Source organism: Microtus pennsylvanicus, chromosome 3, assembly GCF_037038515.1.
Source record: "Microtus pennsylvanicus isolate mMicPen1 chromosome 3, mMicPen1.hap1, whole genome shotgun sequence".
Classification (NCBI taxonomy): domain Eukaryota; kingdom Metazoa; phylum Chordata; class Mammalia; order Rodentia; family Cricetidae; genus Microtus; species Microtus pennsylvanicus.
In genome coordinates, this window is record NC_134581.1 from 28,718,814 (window position 1) to 28,737,963 (window position 19,150).

A 19,150-nucleotide genomic window follows, 5' to 3' on the forward strand; every position below is an offset into this window, starting at 1 on the left:
TGGTAGCAAAATTACAGTTATGAAGTAAAAGTGATAATGATTTTTTGGTTGGGGGGGTCACCACAACGGGAGGAACTGGATGAAAAGATTGCAGCGTTAGGAAGGTTGAGGACAACTGGTTGACCTGGATCTACTACCGCTGTGGGTCTTCCTGCTTAGCTAATCCTCCCTGGAAACACCCAAAGGCACACCCAGAGGCGTGCTTTAAGGGTGGCCTTGCATCTCAGTTCAATCAACTTGACAATGAAGAGGAACCATCACAAGCTCAGGCCTTGTTGACTGGATATCCAAACACATCTCTTTAAGCCTCAACATTGGGTACTGCCTATATGTAAGACAAAAAGGCACACAAGGCAATACTCCCGGGGTTTGAACCTCAATCTATTATCAATCAACTAGTAAACTTTCTCTTGCGCTTCCATGTCCTAGCCATAGTGTTAAAGGAGTTAAGGTCAGAGCCTGAGCCCATCTATCGCTGACAAGCTAGGCTCTGTCACCTGTCCTTGCGGGTCAATTAAATGGAGAAGTAACGGTGAAAAGCTGAGAAAAGAGATTTATTCAGTGTTCATAGTGGGAAGAGTGGCGGATGAACTGGTTCAGTGGCGCCCCAAGTCCATCCTCCTGGGGTCTTCATATGAGGTTTGGGTTAAAATAGAAGGCAAGAGATAGCCTTAGCTAAAAAGCTCTGCCAAGACATGGTCCCACCCACCATCGTGTTCTGGAGGGAGCTGACAAATCAGAATTGTGTGAAATCCTTCCCCGGAGACAAGCTTCTACTCGGACTGGTACCAGGGCCCAGTCTTTTACTTTGCCAGCAGGAAACCTGGGGAAACTCCAGCTCTTGGGATCCAGTCTTCCTACAGTCTGATAGGCAAAGAGAGGGAACAAGTGTCCTCTCAGAATATCTTCATTTCTTCTAGGATGGTGACAAGATAAGTCAGTGTAGTAGTTAGAGTCGAACTTGGCAAGAGCTAATGACTTTCCATGTCCCAGTTGTTCAGCTGTCTGGGATGGCTAAGTGAACTCCCAGGAGCCACTGAACAGGCATGAAGAGGAGGCTTGGCTGCTACTAGTGAGGGGTTCATTTTTGTAGCTGAGCCAGGGACTTTCGAGCTGCCTTGTACACTGGTTATGAACAGGGTGTGAGACCTGTTAAGCGGGGGTAGACCCAGCCTTCGCTTTTGCCATCTGACCTTCTGCATGGTCTCTCTTCTTTCTGGGCTTCTGTCTTGTCATTGTAAATTAAGGACAAGGTATTATCCACTTTGTGGAGAGTGAGGCTTGAATAGATTCCCATATGGGAAGCGCTAGACTATCACAGATATGAAAATTGCTGATATGTATTGGTTCTTCTCCTATGAGGTACATCACGCTGCATATTTTAAAACAAGAGGAAAAATAAATACTCTTTCAGGAAGCAAAACCAGAAACTCAGCTATAATTGTGTGACATCTTCTAATTGTGAAAAATTTCATATTTTATGCAAGATATCCAACGTGAGCCTTTTGGATTGTTCTGAGGGTATCCTAAAAGCTGGGTTAAAATGCTCCAGTGAGCTTCCAGCCCTTCTGAGACTACTCAGCTTCATCCCAAACTACTCAGGTACCTCACTGTATTGCAGTTAGGGTGTGAATACATCTCATAGGCCCATCTATATGAACGCTGCATCTTTGACTAGTGGCGCTGTGCAGAAAGGTTGTAGACCCTCGCTAGAAGGTACAACCTCATTGGAAGGAGTGAATCACTGGGGACGGCCCTTGTGTTTTTATGCCCTCTCTCTGTTATCTGACTACAGACACGCTGTGACCATACTTCTCACACCCCTGCCTTCCACCCTTCCAGTCATGATGGACTCTATCTTTTCCTAAACCACGAGCAAAAATCAAGCCCCCCCCCCAAGCTGCACTTGTCAGTCATTCTGTGACAGCAATGAAGCACGTGCCACAGTGTGTTTTCTCCTCCCCAGCTTTCTCACAGAGAGTCGCTGGCCTCTCTCTGCTCTCCACCATGTACCCTTGTCTCTACTGCCCAGCAGTGCAGGGCATGGATTTGGTTTCCACATTCAATGCTGACTTTGGAATGGATCCCAGATCTCAGGACTCTATTATAACAAAGAGGGGCTCAGTCCCGCTCATTTTGCTCTTCACACACCCCTCTTTGAAGAAGGATGAAGAAGATGCACTTAGTGCCTGTTTATGCAACTGTCTGCTGCCTGGAGATGGTTTTAGCTGCCCTGGGGAGATGCTAAAGCAACAGGATAATGAAGGAGAAATGTCTCAGACTGAACTCAGAGTTGATGGGATTTAATGAAGTGATGCTGGAACACTGGAGAATTCAGTTATTAATAATTCATTCCTTTCAAGTTTACCTACAGTTATTTTTCACTTCCAGGCAAAATTTGGCAGTTGGATTAACCGAAATTTGCCATGCGTTTTCCTGAAAATTGAAGTTTGATTTTACAGAAAATTTTATCAAATGAATTCAGAACCATTGAGATTGCTGTTTATGAAGTTTTCCACCAGAGGGCACAATGGAAAAGCCAATAGCTGCTCAGCCATGGCAGTCAGGTCCTTTACCTTGTAGGATTGTCTCATTTTGTACATTTTGGTGTGGAAGCACAGCTTCCTTTCCTCTCTGGTGACCGTTGTCTCTGCCTTTCCAACATCCATTTTAATATAACCCATACTCCACTCCTTGTGTTTAGGGCTTGATTGACTCTGAAACCCACATGTAATTTTATCTAAATAATTTTATCTAAGTGGCTTTTCACATCTGCCTATTAAAACAGGGCTTTAAAAAAGCCCACGTCATCTTCCCAGCAGGCAAAGAGATCAGAACTTCGAAATGATTTCGAGATTTGAATTCGGAATAACACATGGAAGCACCTCTGAGCACATTTGAAATCATCTTTGAATCTGAGTCACTTTAGAGACATCAAAACAGATCCTAGATCACCAGCTTCTGCTGTGCTTTGAATCTGGTGTATATGCAAAACCTTGAACTATGAGAAAATGTAACATTTTTTCATATTCCAAACAAAATCTATCACCCTCAAAATTTAAATATCTGTTCTTTAAATCTGAAGTCTTACATTTTGGGGGGTTGGAACTGATCTTCAATTGCTTTCTAAAACTCTGTGTTGGCTTAATTTAGGGACAGTATGTCCATACTGTGTCATTTCTACCCCAGAAGTAAATGGGGATGAAGGCCACCACTAACTTACTCTCAGTCCTTAGGTAATGGTAAAATCATCACCCATAGTCTTAAATTTTGTATAAAGCACTTACTCCCAGGTTGTGTTCTTCATTCTGATTTGGAGGACTTACACAGTGGAGAGCTCACTGCACAAAAACCATTAAATCTAAACAAGAAAGGGGGAGGCACTGAAAACAAAACTCTACGGTATTATACAGTCAACACTTCAAATCTAAGGATTTACAGTTTGTGGTCTTCTCTGCCCCCTCCCTCTTTTTTTCCTCCCTCCACTTTTTTGACAGGTCTTTTAAAAAAGGGTTTACTTATTTATTATACATACAGCAGTTTGCTAGTGTATATGCCTACATGCCAAGAGAGGCATTATAGATGGTTGTGAGTCAGCATGTGGTTGCTGGGAATTGAACTCACGACCTCTGGAAGCACAGCTAATGCTCGTAGCCTCTGAGCCATCTCTCTAGTCCCTCTGTCCCCCTTTTAAACAGAGAAATCAGGAAATCTTTCCTTTAAACTAAAGGTTACTTTCCTCAACTAACCCCTCTACAAGTTGGTGGATTTTTAGGAACTATCTTATTGGAGAAGAATTAAACTATAAGTTAAAACAGAAGGGTCAAATAGTATTTGATGTAAAAAATTAGAATTTATAAGAGGGGATTTTTTTTTCTAGATTAGATTTTTTTACTCAATGACGCATCGCCAGCACTCTTCTATCCATTCTCTTCCCTTCTGTCGCGAATGCGTGTTTTGTGTAACTATTGCCAGGATCATTGTTTTTGTGGAAAAGAATGTATCCCAACACTTGTTTCTTAAAGGAAGGTTGTACAGTTTAACACTTCCCATCATAAGCATTTTGCAAACTCACTTCAGTGTGGAAATTAGCTTTAATGGGACAAAGAACTCACCATAGATAAAGTAAAAGATACACAAATTTGGTGTTTTTGGTGAACAATATGGTCCCTAAACAACGTTTTATTTTATCTGTTCCCTGGCCCCACACTCGTCGTTTATTATATTTAACAGACATAACACTGTAAAAGCTTGTTCTTGACTCTTGTAACCCCCGGTCTGGTGCTGGGAGACCCAGCACTGAGGCCATGCCTGAAACACAGCCCTCTCAGCTCTTTCTGGAAACTAGAATTTCATTTTAACACAAACAGTCAGAGTTTCTTGAAATCCAGCTACCTTAGCACACACATTCAAATGAAAAAATCCAAGTTATGGAGGAAATCAATTGAGTATCCAATGGCCTGTGTTTTCTCACTTCAGTCAAAGAAAACTGGAATAAAAAAGTTTATCTCAGAGTCTTTTTTTAGTCAAAAAATAGTCTTGGGCTGCAAAAATAGCTCAGTGGTTAAATGCTTGCTCCTCTTGCAGAGAACCAGGGTTCAAAACCCAGCCCCCTACATTATGGCTCACAGTTATACACAACATGAGTTCTAGGAGATCCAGTGCCCTCTTGTCTCCATGGGCACCAGGCATACATGTGGTTCACAGACATACACACAAGGAAAATATTCAAACACAAAATAGAAGCTTTCTAAGTATTTTGAAAAAATACCATTTCTTTAAAATGTATTTTGCTTTTTTTTTTTTTTTTTTTGGTTTTTCGAGACAGGGTTGCCTGCCTCTGCCTCCCGAGTGCTGGGATTAAAGGAGTGCGCCACCACCGCCCGGCTTGTATTTTGCTTTTTTGATGATTTTAGTAAAATTAAAATTTGTTTTGAAAAATTAATTATCCATCTTATGAACATTATTAACCTTAAAAACCAAAAGATATTTTCTGAACTGTTATCTAAAAATGTTGCCATGTCTTCTTTTCCTCGGTGAATGACCCCACAAAGAGGAATTCTTTGAATCAACTCTCCTGTGGACTTCTCAGGATCAGTGGGGGAGGATTAACTAATTCAGCTAGCAGTCTCTGTAAATTATTGCAATCAAATGGTACACTGAATGAAAACCTTTTGGTTGGGGATGTTTTGTGAGACAGAGTCTTACTAGTTTGCATAGGCTGACCTCAAACTCAATATGTAGCCCAAATCGGTTTTAAACTGTGAGTCATCCTCCTGCCTCAGCCTCACAAGTTCTGTGTCTCTAGGTCTATATCTAGAGTTAACATTTTTATGTTAAACAAAATGATCCAGTTTTTATTGTCACGTTTAACAGTTAGGAAGCTTTTCTCTCCAACATCCCTCTGAATATTCCTGAACGCTGATGTTCAGTTTTGTAAGGGATCCCTAAGTCAGATAATACTCAACTCCCTGGGCACACGGGTCTGCGCACAACACTGAACTAAGTTCAGGTCCCTTCTGGTATGATCCTGACAGGTCCCCTCATGCTACGGTTTTAACTGACCTTGACACATGCTCATAATTAGGTCATATGAAGACTATTAACACTATTCAAAACTTCTCCAGTCTATTTAAATAGCTATGAACAACTCAAGGATAAACTATAATTTCTTTAGTTTCATGGAAACTTAAAACAAAATAATTTCCATTTCATCCTGAATATTGGAATTTTCAACATGGAAGGAACGGAATCAGAGCATGTGTTTTGGACAGATATTGTGCTGGCTAAGCATGTTCCTTGTAACTTATCCTTCTGGAATCCTGGGAGGGAGGAAAAAAGAGGGTGGGTGGAAATTATTTGACAACTATTAAGAAGATACCTTAAAAGTAGTTGTGTTTTACCTAATATGATAGATGGAAAGTTGGTTAAATTTGGAAGGAAACGAAGAAAAACATTTAGGGTGATTTTGTGTTTTTTTCCAACAGAAAACCAATTTCCTTCCCCCCTAGAAGTTCAATGGACGTAGTCAAGCTGAACTGCAGGTCAGTGGAAGCGACGGATCAGTTGAGTCTAAGGAGAGCTTAGAGACATGGCTCCTGAAACATGTAATTTGGACTGTAATTGAGCGTGTTAATGTTAGCCAACCTGCATGCTCTGTGTATGTCATTTCCTCTGGACGAACTAAATTCAGTTTTGAAACATCTTCTGTCACCGATGCTAGACTCTTAGTAAGATGAAGGTTTACCTCCAGGCTCTGAACAACTTTACTACATTCACCATCCTTTATGGATGGACATCTCTGAGGAAAACGTCAAATCCTCGCCTACACGCTAAGCAGCTGAAATAAAAATGGGCTAAACCCCGTTTCTGGACTGAAGGTGCTGTGACTGGGTGTACATGTGCACACAGATCCACACACAACACATGCGATTTTACTGTTTATCACACCTCTCATAAGTCTCAAATTTTGTTTGGTTCTGTTTGGGGTGACTGATTTGAAGAGCAGGTTTCAAGGGTGTGTAGGCCCTTTACTCTGTTGGGAAAACATTTGCAGAGTCAGAAATTTGAACAAATGGTTATCCTCCACTTTGACAAATACTAATAGCATTTTGGGAAGGAACCGGACCTCGGTGTTTATATCCGTACAGTAGATTAATGTTGGCCCTGACTCTCTCTCGTAGTTATACAATGAAAATACGGTGAGCTACACAAAAACACTGCTTGTGGGCAGAGGGCGAGGGCTAGGAAAACAGCCCCTTTTCTGTGGTTCTAACCCGCGCTGCCTTCCCTTAGACACAGGGAGACAAGAAGGGAAACTAATCCCTCAAGCCTGAGCCATGCACAGTAAATGCTCACGTTCTTTCAAATGAGTTTCTCTTTGCTTTCCCCTCTCCTAGGATAATGTTTCCCTCTTTCTGTACTCCTAATTCCCTTCCACTGGGATAAGGCTGTAATTGTATTTAGCCCTGTGCGGTGCGGTATGAAATAATCAGGTCATTGATTTCTGGGGAAGCCCTCAATCTGCAACCTACAAGAGCTACTGTTTCGCTGCGGATTAACAGCGACATTGCCACATTCACGCAAACAGTTTATCTTGACGTGGAAGAAACCAAGTTTTGCCTAGGAAGACGAGGATTTGGTGATAGAATACCAAGTTACAAAGAAATCAATAGGAACAACTGAACTTTGAAAGAGAAGTGGCAGGGAGACTCGGCAGCGATTAACAAGTGGTGTGGAAGGAAGGGAATGCTGTCTCATTACCTGGCACCTAAGCTATAATGAAGGTACGGCCTGTAAAAGATGCTCTGAGTTACAGTTAATTAAGGATCAGCAATACAATAGACTAAGTCCCAGGCAGCTCTCTCATCTACTCATGACCTTGTCGACAGTGCAGTGTGGATACTTAAAGAGAAGACGCAAAGGTCTCAAGAGAGCTAATCTCCATTCCTTAGTAGAGAGGAATTAAAGGGTTAAGTGTGAGCTACAGAGCAAGCGTGGTACTCATAGCAGGTATAAAATATTGAGAAAAAGACCAATTGTGAGACGAATTAATGGAGACTTTCCACCCAGCCTTAGAGTCCAGCTTCTAGTGCTGGTCTCAGAAGGCCAGGTGCCAGGAAACAGAAGAAGTGGAAAAAGACCATCACACAAGAGATTCCATCTACAACAGGCCTAATGACTTTGGGGAGTTCACGTGCCTAAAAGGGAGCCAACTTTCAACCAGTATGGGACAGAGGGCGCCGTGGAAAATACGCTACAGTCTATATTAAGAAAGGGATCATATAAAATATTTATAATACAGAAATCCTGCTTTAAATGAACAGGTTATTCTTTAAGCAGTTTCAGGTTTATAAAGAGTAGAGCAGGAAAGATTCTAAATATGATCACATCCCCTGAGGCTAGTCTCACAGTGCGTCTTACACTATCTGGTCCACTCGTTACAGCTTCCAGCCTGATGCTGATACATTTCCGCTGACTAAAGCTCATAACTGACATTAGGGTCTGCTTTGTGTCTTATACATTCTATGTGGATATTCCTTCTCGAGATTCCTTGAGTTTCCCTTGTAAATTAATGCGATGTTTGGCATGAGTCTATAAAACAAATTAGAAGATCTCTCGAAATACTTTATAACTTCCTTGTTATTACAACAAAAATTAGAAAACCATTCTAACAAAGCAAAATCGGGACATTTTATAGAAGTAAATATATGCTGTCCTATTTTGAGGGAAATCTTGAAGGATCAAGTGAGTTTTCTACAGAGAGAGCGTGCAAGGCAGTGGTTGACATGTGAAAAATTCCTAAAGGATGCAAGAAACTGTCATCACTGTACTTTATAATTCCCTTTTAAATTTTGTTTTGTTTGAGGCAGGGTCTCAAGTAGCCAAGCTGGTCTTTAACTGTCTATGTAGCTGAAGATGACCTTGAAGTCTTGGCCCTCCAGTCCTCGATTTATAAGTTCTAGATTACAGGCAAGGGCTACCACATCCAGCTTTGTATTTAAAATCTCTTTTATGTGGTAGAATTCACTTGAAGAGAGAAAACAAATGCACCCTTAGTACACCAAGAAAACCATGGGTTAATAGCTTCAGAAAGTACTAGAACTTACAAGAAAAGTATAGAGAACAAACTCACTCTTACAGTTTACAGGCAGGAGATACAATTGAAAGGCAAGTGGCTGAGAGTCCTAAGGAAGCACAGACCCGAGGCGCCTGCCTTCGAGTAGCAATGACCTTCAAGAGTGCACTTGCTTATCAATGCTGAGGAATGATGTCTGTAGTAATAGGAGCGGCGGGACTGCGTCCCTGGCACCCGGCCACCCCCACGGCTAGCTTTACCCAAAATAATTACACCGAAACTGTATTCTTTTAAACACCGCTTGGCCCATTTCTATCTAGCCTCTTTTAGGCTAGCTCTTGCACCTGGACTACCCATTTCTAATATTCTATGTAGCACAGCTAGGTGCGCTTACCGGGAAGATTCTAGCCTATGTCCATCCTGGGTCGGACCGGGAGCGGGGCATGGTGTCTCTTCCGAGGCGTCTGCTCCCGAGAAGAGAGCTGTCGAGTCTCTGCTCACTTCCTCTTCCTCCCAGCATTCTGTTCTGTTTTCTCCACCCACCTGTGTTCTGACCTATGAGGGCCAGCCAAGCAGTTTCTTTATTTTTTTAACCAATGACCTTCCTCCATCAGATGTCACCATTGTAGTAGTGATTCCCTTGATCACATGGGTTGCCTATAGGAAATGATCTCTCTGCCTGTCTCTCAAGCAGTGTAGATTAGCCGGCAAGAGTGAAACAGGCCAGTAAACCTCTCAGAGCTGTAGTTAAGATTGACTTCTAGTCTGTTTATTGGGACCTGTTTAATTTAATGACATCGGAGTGTAATTGCTAAGTCAGGCTGAGTGCTTCCCACACCTGAAGTGCTAAAATCCGTGGACCAGAACACTGAGTGTGTTTCCCTGTGATGCTTCTCGGCGCCAAGCTAACAGTGTTCTACCAATTATCTCCTGCATAAGGCACATACACTATTATGTCTAGGCGGGAGTCGTATAAATCCTGTGGCTATGAATCATAAAATCAGCTGATTTGGTTTAGTTTTCGTGGTTTCTGAATAATATGGATTCAGTATTGGTTGAAATTGTTTCCATGCCTATAGTCTGCGTTTAGTAAATCCTAAGAAAATTATTAAATTTGGGAACGTAGAACATTTTTAGTGTCAGTGGGAGTCGCCCGGGGCCCTTGTGAAGATGCAAACATGGGCTCAAGAGGTCCGGGCACCACCTGAGACTGCGCATGTCTAACAAACTCCTGACGCTGCTGATGCGTTGGAGGCTCAAGGATGCAATTTCACTGCAAGTACGGGCTTGGCATACTCCAGAACTAGTGACATTTCACAAAAGTCACTAAACAATCGGAGCCTTGGGTGCCTGCCTTCAAAGGGACAGCCAAGGACAGAAACAGCTATCTGCGCTGACTCCGGTGAGGTTAAAACGAGACAATGAAGACAGCGTGCTCAGTGAGGGCTAAGCACTCAGAAGATGCGCACAGAGCTAGATGAAGCCACTTCTCTTGTTTTTTCCATCTGTTTGACAAGGAGGGTATGTAGAGCTCTCACATATTCTTTCCACTGTTCTCATTGGCAATTTAATTATTGACCAATGAAAAGCAAGGGCAATAGAAGGTCAGCCTAGTAGGAAGCCCAGGGAAGAAGGAGGAGGGCTAGTGTGTGAGACTCAGACCGCGATGTATTTGACAGTCAAACCCACAGTGAGAAGGTTGTGTGGTCTACTTCTTCCTTGGGATTCTAGGCTACTCGTCCGCAAGGGGCGGGGAAGTGCAAGTGAGTGAGCACGGTCGGGTCTGATGACTTGTTGGTCTTTGGAGACAGCGCTCCAGGAAAACCATTTACCGGTACAACTCTGCTTTATTCCAGAAAGAGAGGGATAAAGACTGGGGACAGTGGTGGGGGCATCATTAAGTGGTGTGCTCCTATCATAAGGCTTCATATGTGGCAGCAGAGTCCTATAGCAAAGCTTTGAGTACAAGTCTCAGTTACCATATCTGGAAGGCTTCTAGCAGGAAATGTGCCAAGGGTCACACGAGAGATAAATTAGGTATCCAGGTTTAGAGACAGCTTTCAGAGAAGGTCAGTCCTCCGGGCACAGAGGAGTCTCCAGATAAGGTCAGGTTGAGATCTGGAAGCCTCGCTGGGGAGGGAGTCCTCCATGTTGCTGAGCTTCGGATAGAGCTGCCAGGCCATGGTAGATTGCAATCTCTGACCAGCAAGGTCTCCCAGCAGGTTGAAGTCAAAAATTTATGTTTGATGATGATGGCCTTTGTTTCTCTTCACCTGAACATGGCTCACATTGCCTTTAGGGAAGAGCCAGGATCAAACTCTAGCACTTCCTGCCTGTTCTGTTACTATCTGCCATGGTTTTCTTATGCTTATCTTCAGAGTCTTGCCAAAGGGGGAGGGGTGGCTCTTTAATTACAACCCTCTGGTCAGCTGAGTCATATCTAAACTTTAGGACACAGGTGTCAAGATGTGGCCTGGCACTGCCTCCCCACCGTGGTTAACTGCTGTCTTGTCCTCTGGCTTTGAACAAGAGGCAGCATGAGCTCTGTCTGGCTGCTGGCCTCTGCTGGGATGTCTTATCTGATAGGATATCCACTCCAGGATCCCCGTTTGGCTTTCTCTGGAGCAGTTTAAGATCTCAGGTCAGCAATCATGTCCCCAGAAGCCTCTCTAGTCCTCGGTGCGTTTCCGAAGCCTACTACTCTGAGTACATGCCCAAGTCACAGTCGAAAGTCACAGCCAATCATGACACACGTTGAGGGAGCCCATTTTACTTAGGCCAGTCAAGCAGTCGGAGGGTGGAGGTCACACAACAACTTTAAGGGGGAACCAGAAACTACCCAGGAGAGCCCTGCTTAAACCACTGAGTCATGGAGGCTGTTTGAAGACACCAGTAATTGGAAGTTGAAGGTTATTACATGGAATAGAAATGAATATAATCTTTATTTTTTCCTACTTTTTATCTGAGTGTGTGTGTGTGGTGTGTAAGCAGTACTACATATACTGTAACTCTCCTATCGAATTTTTGTTAAATGAGGGAAAAAAGTAGATTTTACATTTTAGGGTGCTAGAGGATGAGAGAAAGGCTTGGGCTATTTCATTTACTAGCAATCCCATCGCTAGAAGCCTTCAGCTACATGGCTCTGTGGAAGGGCTCTTCAGACAAAACCTCTCTCAGAATAATTTACGCATTTTTCTTTCATGATTAGACACTGCTCTTGTTCCACTCCAGCACTTTTACATAACATCCTTCAGTGCTTCCAATATTTCTTTTGCCAATTTGGAGTCAGGTTTCATTTTTCTTTGGGAGTTTTTTTTTTCTTGTTTCCCGGCTCTGGCAGTTTTAGCTCCAGCACCATGCAGGCAGCAGGGGAATGGGACTAGCAAATCCGTGAGCGCTCTCTTCCACCTCCAAATTGCCCCTCTGATGCCTCTCGATCGTCTCTTCCTCCTACCTTTTGTTTCTCTCCCCATACATAGCCCTCTCCTCTCTACTGCCATCAGTAGAGTCTGTGCCTGCTTCGATATGGAGAGAAGAAACCACCCTGCCCACAGCCTGTGCAGTCCCTTCACAGACTAGAGATCATGTTTCTTACTCAACTGTGTCTGGGAAGGGATATATTTACTTTCCCTCTTAATACCAGAGATAGCTACTCCAACCAGCTTGGAATCCAGAGTAAATGAATGCACCCGTGAGGTCCAGGCCTGGTAGCCTGGCCCAACAGGCCTCCCTTGAGCTACTTTCAAAGTCCAAGAAAGAGAGAGACATGGAGAGCAGTCCAGATGGCCTCAAGAGATGGAGAGGAGGTGGCTGAGAAGAAAGGACCTGGAGAAGGGAAAACAATGAGAAGTGGGGATGGAAAAAAGAGGGAAAACAGGGGCTATGGGACTTCTAAGAGTGAACCTGGGGGTCCTGGCAAACCCTCCCTTGGCATTTGTGCCTCTCTGATGCTGCCTGCCAACCCCAACTGTTCTCATTAAAACACGCAGAGGAAAAGAATAAAAGGATTGGAAATGAACCACAGGGTAACAAAGCGAATTCTCTAAGTCCATTAAATAACTCCTTCTCCTTATCCCTTTCATGTTCTAGGTAATTTAACTGATACATGCAAGAGGCTATACAGAAGATGCATTATACATCATAATAATACACTAGATGGTGTACCTGGGGAAACACCAGTCCATGGCTCAGTACATTGTGCTAAATGTCTCCTTTGTGTTTCTTTCCGTGTCTTTCTTGCTTTTTCCTCCAAGAACTGATCATGGCACTGAATTCTGTTTTCAGTCCCTTACTTAATACACGTTTGCACACCTATCTTCACATCCACATGTGTGTGTCTTAATAGTATTCAGTGTTCGTCAGTTACAAACAATGACTATAGCAAATGTGCCCATTTCACATACTGTTCTTGAGATTCATCTATGCTGTCATAGATAATGTTACTGCTTTTCCCTGCTGTGAATTTTTATATTGTATAAAGTTACTTGTTTATATTCCTATTGATGGGGTCTAAATTGTATCAAGTTCCTACTTGACCACTGAAGCCACAAATCTCCTTATGTACACTCTCTCCTGTTCATGTCCATGGGGATCCCTAAGAAAAATAGAAGGTATGCAATTATGTACAAACTACAATTTTAATAAATGTAAAATGTTTGTATATTCATATATATATATTGCAGTAAATTTATATGAACAAATAAAGAACTAATGATTCCTAAAGAATAATATAGCCTGAGTCTTTCTAAGTAAATACTTAGAAAATTTAAAAATACTAAAATCTAAGAAGCTGAGGTAACTAACACTAATCAGTAGTCGTTAGTTGTGGACATAGATTATGGATCATTCTTGGAAGACATGCAAGGCTAGCTAATAAACGATATTTCCAAAATCGGCTGTACACTTGAGATGAAAAATTTAACTGGAGACCTACTGCCACTACAAACAGAGTAAGTTTAGAGTAGTTAAGAGAAATGTACCGTAGGAGTTCTTGGCAGAGAAGGGCTTATTAAAAAATGAATACAAAACGGCTAAGCACTCTGCAACCTGAGAGATGCACTTCCAAGCCATGCAAGTGAGTGCGGATTAACACAGGCCACATGCAAAAAGCTCGGAAGAGTTTGTGAGAAATGGACAAAGCAGCTCAGATGAACAATCAGGAGGTCACACCTGACGGCTATGATGCAATTTCATTTTGTACCGACTGGACTCTGAAACATTAAGAGGAAAAAAACGGTAACATTACTTTGGAAAACGGTTTTGATGTTATTTTGTGAAAACCTGAGTGGTTATTTTAGATTTACAACCCTTCACTTCCATTCCTCAGTCGACAGGACAGATGGCCATCAAGTCCGGGAACAAAAATGCATAATAACTACTGTATTGTCACTACCTTGCCACACAGGATAAAGCGATAGTATGTGTATTTCCAGACTTTATAGCAGCTCTCAGTATATTCTGAAGACGCCTTCAGTCCTAACTAAATAAGAGTCCCATAAAACCCTAACTGTGGCAACTCTGTCTTTGCCCTGACCTTTAGAAAGGGAAGGTTCTTTTTCTTTTTCTTCCATACAGATTGTAGCTCCCTGAAGGATCTGATGAAATGGGGAGATCTGTGCAGGCCCTAGCCTATAAAAATTCACAGCTAACTCAAAGACCTTCACTCTTCCCTGAAGTCTTTGTGCACGACCTCAGGGTTCCTGTTGCTCAAGTTGAGGGCTCATCTCGAATTTATTCTCTTCCTAGGGTTAGTGTTTAAAGACAAGAATAAACGTTAGCTTTTCCCTCTGAGCTGCCAGCTTCACATTTAGCTTCTCAGTGACCGAGGTGCCCCTTCTTTAGGGCTAAGTATTTGGGGGTTGCTGGGGCTCACCCTATCAGTAGATCTAAAGGTCCCCAGGTGAGCAGCATGTCTATTCAGAGGGCAGCAACAAGCACCCACGAAGCCCTGGTCAGGATTGTGTCTCTTAGACAAGACTGCTGGGCATCTTAATATTCTGTGTATATTAAGGATGCCTATGGGGAAATCAGTCCTGAGGAATGTTGGCATGCATAATGTAAACAACCTCCTATTTATGAATACAGGTTTTCCCGGGTGAATTATCAAGAGTCCAGTAATATTAAAGACGTAAAGTATATTCTAGCTGCCTTCTAGCTGCCTCCAGTGAGAGATGGAAGGTTTGGTTTCTTCTATGCAATCATATTTACAGCTAATTCTTAAATACCCAGATTTCATAATCATTAGCTATAATGATAAATGTATGAACTTGAAATCACTGGAGAGCTAGTCTATTAGGCAGGTACAGTAACTCAATGCGGAACGTGAGTGTTGTAGCGAGTTGTATTAGGAGGATAGGGGGCTGCTGAGAGTACGCACTCTGGGGTCTGGCGGGCTCTACCAGTCACTACTATTTGATTGCTGTGCAGCTTTGAGAAAGTCTCAGACTTGGCAGCCTTGTACACACACATAAGTAACAACAGCGGTTATCTCATGAGGTTATTGTTATGATGATATGAGATAGCATATGTGAAAAGCTTATCTCAGCACCTGGCATGAGAGAACAAATTCAAAATACTAGCTGTTCTTTCTATAAATATTTCTGGTATTGTACAGTTGGTTTAAATTCTCCATTATCGGAGAAACTAAAGAGAATACCAGTCCTATTGCTCTTATAAAAGTATCTTGGGACAGCAAGATGGCTCCATGAATAAAGGTGCTCATCATCAAGCCTAGCAATCACGAGTCGATCCCTGAAATTCACATGGTGGAAGAAGAGAATAGAGCCATGGTATGTGGGAGTCTACACACACACAGTTTAAATGGAGTTATGACACCTGGGGTGATAATATTCTCCTCCGAGGGCCATAGATTATCAAATAAAAATAATCATAGTCCTAGGCAAGAGAAACTTCCTTTTGAGTTGTTGGTCACGGGAGTCCAAGAGACGCCCCATAAACAACACGGGCATTATACTGCATTTTCGTTTCTTCCTGGAATTTGAAGGTAAGTCTCTATTGCTGAAGATACCACATACTTTAGATACAGGACTTGCATGATTCAGTGGGATCTGATGTGGAAACCTTCCTAAGGATAAACTCTCATAGTACCAAAAGGTGCTATGCAGGATGCCAAAGGAGAAAAGTAATCAACAGCCCAAACTAGCTGTAAAGCAATAATCCACAACAGTGACTAGGATGGCAATATATTAAGGGTGCAATAGTGGCACTTATATCTTGGAGGTAACCAAAAACTCTCTTATTGCACTTAAGGCATGCTCAATAGGATGGAATTAATGCCTAATACTGTAAACCTAGTTGACTGGGCATGGCTGGAGATGTCATGGTCCATAAAGGAGAATCTACTCTCTTTCTTAAACCATTTCCCTAATCTAATGTAATATCTAACTGCATTCTAAATAATTAACCTTACACCCACAGAAGAGTATAGCTCTCATTCCTCATCAAAAAAGCTTGGGTTTTACAGTGGATGGAGACCATTACAGAAATCTACAACTTGTCAAAACACAGAGAACAACTGACTGTGAGCTGCGCAGGCCAGCAGATAAATCGTGTTGACTCATACACTTGAGGCTCAGGGAAGTTTCTAGAACATGGGGTGGAAAGACTGTAAGAATCAGAGGATTAGGGCATCCACTGTGTCTTATGATGAGATGCCAAACCCAAAATCTCAAAAATATGGTCATTTAAATAATGCGCACACAATGTCAACTCCAGTTAACATGCCAACATGAATGGAGGGAATCTCACAGGCCACACCTCTGGGTGAAGAGTTACATGCAATTAATGGCTACTATTAGAAAGAGATTCAGTCTTCTCCGTGGACAAGCCCCTGATAGGTTATCCAATCCCCAGTGGTCAGTACTAAATACAGATACATATGAGCAATACAAAATGGGGTCCAGGCAGTGTTGGCACACGCCTTTAATCCCAGCACTCAGGAGACAGAGGCAGGCAGATCTCTCTGAGTTTCAGGCCAGCCTGGTCTACAAGAGCCAGTTCCAGGACAGGCTCAAAAGCTACAGAGAAACCCTGTCTCGGAAAACCAAACCAAAACAAAACAAAAAAAATGGATTCAGCAAGCCATATCTATATATTCATACATACATATATGAAACAAGAAAGAAGAGGTCATGAATTTGGGAGAGAAATGGGGAGACCCAGGAGGAGCTGGAGTGGGGAGAGAGTTATAAAAAATATAAATATGGTACTTGTGTATAAAATCTTTAAAAAAAAATTAAAAAGAAAGCAGCCTGCAAGATTTTTGAGACTCCTATTACGCATGGTTTAAACAAGGAGCGTAGTTTTGAGGATTTTCCCAGAACTACACTTCTCCTCAAATGACTACTTAAATTTTCAGTTATGCACGTAGCATCCATTAGAAGAAGCCAAGTACAGTGAAACACACCTTGAAGCTCAGCTCTTGGGAAGCTGGAGGACTGAGACAAGTTCGAGGCTAGACTTTTCTACAAAGCAGATTCCAGGCTAACCTTGGCTAACTTGAATGAATTACACAGTGATCCTCCCCCCACACACACACAAATTAAATCCTAATTGCAGTAAGTGAAAGTCATCATATTTTAAATTGGAACATTCTAGAAGAGCTATATCATTCACATCATGCATGGTTCCTTCTACTTTTTATGGACTATTTCAGACCTAAGAAAAAATAGAAGTTTAAAGAAATTAAAGTATAAAATGTAAATATACTTAAAATTAGATGGACAAAGGGAAGAGGATATTAATGAAAACTAATTATGCTATAATTAAGTACTGTCTGATTGTTTTGAAACTTCATCCATTATAAAACTCAGATCCCCATAATACAAACCCATTAAAATTGATGTTTGCTATGAATCAACAAATGCCTGTCGAGAGGCCATGTATCTCAGAACCCTCTGTGAGTCTGGCATGGTGCCGAGGGGTGTAGGGAGGTCAAGAGCTACACTCTCTTGGGTCAGCAGCTAAGCTTTGGAGTTCTGCCTTGACCGTGGCCCTGCTTCTCACTGCTAATAACCCTGGCCTAATTAGTCAGCCTGTGAAGATGCTTTCTCTTCAGACTGAGCAGCTTTAATGGCGTCCAGAGTCTAACTGCAGAGATTTTGGCACACAGCTCACCATAAAGCAAAATAGGTCCAACACCCTGAAATGTGTCCAGAAATGAAAATAATAGCCCTCAGCAGCATAACCAATAAATATACTGAGAAACAAAAAAAGCTCAGATTCTACAGAGTGGCAACCACAAAGTCACCCCAGCTATTTACAGTTCTGCTGGAATTTGAGTTACCTGTTTCAAACTCCTTGCTTATAAATTTCCCATTAGAGGAAAATGCTTGGCATATAGTCACTGCTACATTTCTGTCAAATATAGGTAAGGCCTTACAAAGATGATGGGAAAATGCATTGAGACCATATCCATTACTCAAGCTAAGTAAGAATGTGGTTGGCGCTTCTCATAACTCAGGCAAAGAGGTCCACACACCCTAAATCCGAAGCACAAACTCACAGAGAAAATCCAGTCGTCTAATAGCAGTTTGCTTTGCTCTAAAGCCTTATGTTTGTCAGGAGATACGGAAATGTTGACCAGGGCTGGAAGAAATCTATGAAGACGTGATGTCTGAGGATGGCACTCTGTGGCACGAGGCTTGCCTAACATCTTAGATCCCCACCACGGTAATTCAACAAAACAGCTACAACACAAACCAAGTGAAACAAACCCAAATGAGATGAACTAAAAGAAAACACACTTGATCCAAAAAGCAAGAGTCCAGGGGTCTGAGATCCCGTCCCAGACAAATGCCCTCCAGCCACCAAGAGCTCAGGCTCCGAATATCACTTACCCTATGACCACACAGGAGATGGCTGTTCCCAAGAAGGCATATGTTAAAATGGATCCCAGGTTTTGAAAAAAGTGCCTCTGGGGAGAAACAGAAAATATTTCATAGAGTACATCTGCATTTCGTACTGAAACAGGAAGTAAGAATAAGCCTGGCCCCTCATAGCCTCCCCTTCTCTCAGTATTTAGGCAAATCGTCTTGTAACCTTATCCTTAGATTTGCTTCTCCTGAGTATGAAGCTAAGCAAGTGACTTCTCCACAAATAAGGAGAAAAGGAAAGCAAAAAAAAAAAAATCTGAATGATGACAACAGGGGAAAGATAACCCACAGAACCACCTAGAACCCAGAAGAGGGAACAGGCTGGGCCATGAATGGTCAGGGCTCTGGGACAATTACTTAATCAAGACACAGTTGTCAAGAAGGGTTTTGTAGACACGACACCTTTAACTTTCAAAATATTATTCTAAGAGACTTAAATGGCATCTGAGTGTTCTCCCCACCACACATCTTCTGAATGTGTTAGAACCAAACACTAAAACCCTAGCGAAATAAACAGTTCATGGCTTGAATATGAAATGATGCCTAGCACTGAGGTAGGGTCTGATGAAGGATGCCCTGCAAAAATCTAGCCTGAATCCTTGAAAATGCTTGCTTAGGGAAACTCCCTTCCAGACTTAGTGAGAGCCGAGTAGCCAGCGTTGACAGCAAGAGGGAGCCC

General features: G+C 42.3%; 1 protein-coding gene across 3 annotated transcripts in view; it reads right to left on the minus strand.

The window, feature by feature from the left end:
* Slc9a9 (solute carrier family 9 member A9) overlaps positions 1–19,150 on the minus strand; it is a 546,122-nt gene that overhangs the window by 484,606 nt on the left and 42,366 nt on the right. For all 3 annotated transcript variants that reach the window (XM_075964987.1, XM_075964988.1, XM_075964989.1), the window contains exon 4: positions 18,436–18,512. In XM_075964987.1, the coding sequence (XP_075821102.1) occupies positions 18,436–18,512 (77 nt within the window). The remainder of the gene's footprint in view (positions 1–18,435; positions 18,513–19,150) is intronic.